Source organism: Micropterus dolomieu, linkage group LG02 (assembly GCF_021292245.1).
Source record: "Micropterus dolomieu isolate WLL.071019.BEF.003 ecotype Adirondacks linkage group LG02, ASM2129224v1, whole genome shotgun sequence".
NCBI classification, from domain to species: Eukaryota; Metazoa; Chordata; class Actinopteri; order Centrarchiformes; family Centrarchidae; genus Micropterus; species Micropterus dolomieu.
Window position 1 is genome coordinate 13,185,999 of NC_060151.1, and position 6,001 is coordinate 13,191,999.

At 38.1% G+C, this 6,001-nt stretch overlaps 1 gene segment (V, D, J or C); it reads left to right on the plus strand.

Moving 5' to 3' along the window:
• Positions 1–2,333: 2,333 nt before the first annotated feature.
• Positions 2,334–6,001, plus strand: part of LOC123958677 — a 3,800-nt gene continuing 132 nt past the window's right edge. The window contains 6 exon segments of the C gene segment in view: positions 2,334–2,352; positions 2,568–2,630; positions 3,446–3,742; positions 4,753–5,070; positions 5,307–5,603; positions 5,699–5,998. Coding sequence covers positions 2,334–2,352; positions 2,568–2,630; positions 3,446–3,742; positions 4,753–5,070; positions 5,307–5,603; positions 5,699–5,998 — 1,294 coding nt within the window.

Sequence of the window (6,001 nt, forward strand, 5' to 3'; positions counted from 1 at the left end):
CCAAACAAAGACACAAAGAGGAGGGAAGACAAAATCATGCATTTTGTGTCTCCTTTTTTATAAATAAAGATTAGTAACACCCACATGTTCCCCAGTAGCAACCTCAAGAAAATGGACCTAAATACTAGTCAGCAGCACATCACAAGTCACGGGATACAGGTGCAAAGATGGTTATAGGGTTGGGCGTTGTCTACAAAATTTCCATCAGAGGATGTCTACAAAAAAATCGGGATGGACGAGGTCATCGGTGCGCGGGCTTGTGGGGGGCAGCATTCCTCTTAAGTGCATGTGTTCTCGCACAGACTTCACTCAGTAAAAAAAAGTGGTAGACTATTAACTTATGTTACAAGTCGCGGTGGATAATTTGTGCATGGACCAGGTAAAGCAACGGTGAACACACAGGGTGCAGATGTTGGTTACAGTTGTTTGATAGGCTGCGTCATTAATAAGCCGACCTGCAGCTCACCTGCTGCCCTGATAAGGGATCGCAGGTGGAAATTTACGGAAAAAAGACGAGTTCTCAGTATTTTAGGTGAATTTAACATACTGTTGATGGAGAAAATGGACCAGACAGGGGGAGAGAGACAGAGAAAGGCGGGGCAAGCCGGGCTGTTTACCTGAGGTGTGAGAATGTGTCAGGGTGTGGGCAGAAGAGAATTCCGAGGCAGGTGTGGAGCATAATTTAAAACAACAATAATATTAGCAATTAAAACCTGCTTTCACAGGGTGGTGTAAAGTAAAAATCAGAGATTTTTTTTGCTGGGGAGGTGGAGGTTTTACAACCATGATGTCGGCTCAACGTCGTGATGTCTGTGACCCTAGATGGTTACAATATAATAAGTTATACATGTGGTAAGCCTCTATTTATTATTATTATCATCATTTCAGCTAACACAGCAATATACTCTACAGTATTTCAATTATGTACATGATTTGACCAATACTTTGATTAATTATAATATATTAAATTAAATAAATAATAAATTATATTTGAACTAATTATTACTTTAGAAGTTTTATTAAAATGTGGGAAATGTATTTGTGGTGTTAATACTTGATGAAAGAATGTCAAAGAAAGTTTGAATGAATCCTGAACATTGATTCTCCAGTTTCATCAAATTGTAAAGTGAAAGCCAAGTCCAACCCAGCTCTCTCCTCCCTGTGAGGAGGAGTCAGTGCAAAACTCAGATGTCTTCCACCTCTACTTATCTGACTGCAGAGAGGATGACAGAGAACAGTGGACACACAGTTTAACATGATGGACTATAGGACAGGACTGCTGCTTTTAACTGTCTGCTGGGCAGGTGAAGATCTTTACTTTAAACTAACTTTTATTTGTGTCTCCAGCTTCTCCAGAATATAAACCAGTGGTTAAAATTTAGACAATGCTTGATAATAAAATCAATAAGTGACTTGCTTGCCAGAGGCCTGCGTTCAAAATGATTGTGTTTTCCAGTACAGATAAAGTGATCACACGGTACAAATATTGTCATTGATAGGTCTTTATGTTTCTGCTGCCATACAACTGCACTTAACAAATGATTTGATTTTCTCAAACTGCTGACCAAACAGAAAATCACTAGTTGCTTTTAGGTTATTGGTTTGGCTTGAAATTTTTTTTTTAATAGAAATTGATATCAGTTGTAGCATAACCTTAAATTGTACTTAATACTTAGAAACTGGATCTAAAGAGGAAGTGTTCACTAACTGTTGGCAAATGCACTTATTATATATTCCAGACCACAGGAAATGGAAATCTCAAGGGAAGTGGTTCATAAATAAAACAGTTGGAATTGCCTTGTCAGTGAAACATGTATGTTCACAGCAGTTTTAGTGTTTAGTGAAGCAGATGTAATATATCACTGTGATGGCTACTTTGACTACTGGAGGAAAGGGACACAATTCACTGTAACTTCTCATGAGTAATAATCAGATATATTTTGAGTGTAGACAATTCAATAATTTTCTGGTTTATCATAAAAAATATATAATTTATCCTGCAATTAAACTAGAACTTAATCTTAAATTAGTAGGTATACACTGTAGTTTACTAAGTAACAATTTATTAGATGATCAAAGCTGTAAAGTATTTTTGCACTGAAGTGCTATTGAAACCTGTCACTCTGACCACTACTTTGACTACTGGGGAAAAGGAACAATGGTGAATGTCACAACAGGTAAAATGTCTTCATATTGAAAAAGTCGTAATTACACAGTTTAATACAGTATATTTAAACCTTAGTGGCATCAACAGCATCTTTCAGGTGCTATTTTTCCATGTTGGATATGTTGACACATTACACTGTGAGAGAGCTTTTGATTAGTGGGGCACGATGGTAACAATTACATCAGGTAAGATTTGTGCCATTTCATATCTACAGCAGGGTATGTTTTAGACTGGTGTAAACTTCAAAAGTAAAATGTTTTAATACAGTAAGTTCTGTTTGTCACGAATTGTGATGCGAGTGCGTGGGAGAGCAGGTTGGTGGACCCAAATGCAGGACACAGAAACAGGAAGATACACACACACACACACACGATTAACAAGCAGGGCGGGAGCAACACAGGTGAGAGACATGAGGGACTAATCAAGCACACACACCCAGGCAGAGTGATCACTGGAAAAACAGGTAGACAAGCAGGCAGAGGGATTACTGGGGGGAACAGGCAGAAGCAAACTGAAATGCAGAAAAATAAATTAAACATCACAAGGCAAAAACTAAAACAGGATAGACAGGCAAACCAAACAACAAACTGAGTAACAAGAACAGGCTATAACAGAATAATCAAAATAATGATGAAACTAAAGACCAGAGCAGACACGCCCACAGTGTGACAAACAGCGATATTCTCAGCAGGATGCAATGGTGCATATTTATGGCTTGTTTATATTAAGTGGATTGATTTAATTTAATTTAAGTGGATTTTATAATATAATGGGATTCCTTAAAAATTTTAGGTAGATGCTCATTCAACATTTAGTAGATTCAGCACTATGCTACTGGTGCATTTGACTTCTGGGGAAAGGGTACAACAGTAACTGTTTCATAAGAATACTATTTTTGTAAGTTTTTGTAAGAATGACATTAACTCAGTTACTTGATGTTTATCAACTTTGCACCTTCATTTTTTTAAATTTAAAATAATAACTAATGATTATTTTCAAAGTTGCAGTTTAAAGTGATTTGAGTATTTATGTATAAACTAACAAAAAGCTACCACATATACTATCATTAAGGGACTGAAGGTTAACCTTAGTGCAGCAGACCTCTAAATAAAGGAGACAGGGAAACATAAAGCTTTGTGTAGGACACTTGCAATATCCACATTCTACATGCTGTGCTTTGTTGCACTATAGATCAACTTAACTGACTTGGTGAAAGTGTATTTTAAATTTTATTGGTAGCTTGCTATTTTGATTGCATGTTTGTTTTTCTTCTGTTAGCCACTCCAGCTGCACCAACTGTGCTTCCTCTGGGGCAATGTGGTTCTGGGACTGGAGACATGGTCACCCTTGGCTGTATTGCCACCGACTTCTCACCCTCCTCACTGACCTTCACATGGAGCAAAAATGGGACTGCCTTGACGGACTTCATTCAGTGCCCTCCAGTACAGTACGACAACATTTACACGAGAGTAAGTCTAATCAAAGTGAGGAAACGGGACTGGGACGCTAGTGAGACTTTCCAATGTGCCGTGCCACATGCAGGAGGAAATGGACAGGCTACTATCACAAAACCAAGTAAGAATTATGCTATCCTTTTTTTAGTAGTTGATTTGAAATCTAGTAAGTTTACATGGTGGAACTGTAAACATAGTTTATGATTGTGCAACAAAGTTGTTTTAATTAAATGTATAAATTGCACAGAATATTCAAGCAGTTTGGTAAATCTATAAATAATGTCATACTTAATTGACTGCTTTTGCCAGTTGATGTAAAATACAGTGTTGAATGGAATAGCCTTAGTCAAAGAAAGATTTTACTGGGCTGTAAATGTACTGCAAAACTACTTCAAGGTTCAAGGTAGTTTATTTATCATTATATAACAAATGGTTGTATGAGGAAAAGAAAGATTGTAGTCCCTTCATGCAACACACACAGAACTTAACTGCTAATTAAAACAACATAGGCCTGTACTATAGTTATTTACATATTTAGGCTACACGTATACTCCCAGATAGTTCCACAGTGCATTTTTGTGAATTTGCAATAATATGGTTTTCATCTTCATATAAAAAAAGTCTGAAATTTGAGAAACGGTGTTGGAAACAAATATACTGCAATCTGTCAATAAGGAAGATAAAAACAGCATAGAGCATACAAATAAAAATAAAACTGCACACTTTAGTGACAAGCTACAGTAAGTATTTTAAGGGGCGCAATGATATGTGCATAATGTGTGCAAGTTTCATAACTTAGTACAGAAAATCCTTTCTGCCTACATATAGGCTATTCAGTATTTTTGTTAACCAGGGGTGATTTATGGTACTTTCTGGGGAACTGGGTTTTACTTAATGCTTCTGAAACTTCCAGCACCATATCCACCTTAAGACACCAGACACAGTAAAACTCTGCCATCTAGCCTAAATACAAAGACATTACACTTTGAATTAAGACAACATGGTTAATTAGTTGACCAAAATCTGATGGGATATATAAGTGAAGACAGACAGCTCATGTTTTAAAAAAGCTACACATCCAATGTTTAGAAAGAGGCAAGTAAAGACAAAGTAATCTCTTCTCTGTCTCAGGACTGCGGGTTGTCCCTCCAAACATCACATTACACCCTGTGTGGGAAGGTGAATTTGGGGCCTCACCAGTCAGACTCATCTGCACACTAAGTGGCTTCTTTCCAGACAAAGTGAGTGTGACGTGGCAACGGGACAACCAACCTCTAAACATTATGCAAACCCAAAGGAAGCTGCAGAGTGTGGAGGGAGTGGAGAAAACCTTCAGTCTAAGCAGTGAGATTGAGCCAAATATGAAACAGTGGGCAGGTGGCTCAAGTTTTACATGCAGGTCCACTCACAATCACAGTGAATTTCGAAAAACAATAAGTATTTGTCAAAGTAAGTATGTACAAATAATGTCTTAACACACAATATGACAATTTCTGACATAAACATAGTAGTAAGTAAGTAAAGTTTATTTGTATAGCACCTTTCACAGATAAAAATCACAAAGTGGTTCACAATAAGTAAAATACAATGCATAAGAAAATTTTAATACAGATGGAAAACAGAACACAAACCATACCATTTTAAAACATAATATAAATGTTGCTGATATAATTTTTTTCCTGCAGCACAGACAAGCGCCCCTCCTTCAGTTCATGTGGAGGTTCCCAGCTTCAAGACAGTAATGGAGTCAACATCTGATGTGAAGGCAACATGTTCAGTCCGCACAGTGTTTGAAGCAAAGGTGACCTGGCTGATGGATGGGCAACCCCCATCCAGTCACCAAGTGAACCAGGTCACACATACAACTCATTTAATAAGCACTCTGACGGTTTCCTCGAGTCAGTGGAAACAACTGAAGCTTCTGAAATGTAAAGTTGAACATCGCTGCTTCTCATCCACTGAGGAGACAATAAATGTTGCAGGTAAGAGGAGAAGACAAAATAAAAATCAGGTGTGTTGTGACAGCAAAGTACCTAAAATATATGATTCTGCCTTGTTTTCTTTCTGTATCATCCAGCGCCTGCAGTTACAGCTCCATCAGTGGAGATCAGGAGATCTCTCCCAGATTTGCTGAAGGGAAACAGTGCTGTGCTGGAGTGTGACGTCACACAACTCTCCTCCAGTGACCTCTACATCACCTTTCAGGCCAACAGTGTTGACATCTCTGACAAACAGTATGTTGATCTTCCTGAAGCCCCAGGCCTCCATTCAGTCAGTAGACGCTTCACTGTCCCTCCAAACTACTGGAAGAGAGACACAAGTTTCACCTGCAAAGTGAATCAAGGTTTCTCCAGCAGCTTCAAGTCAAACCCCACTGGCA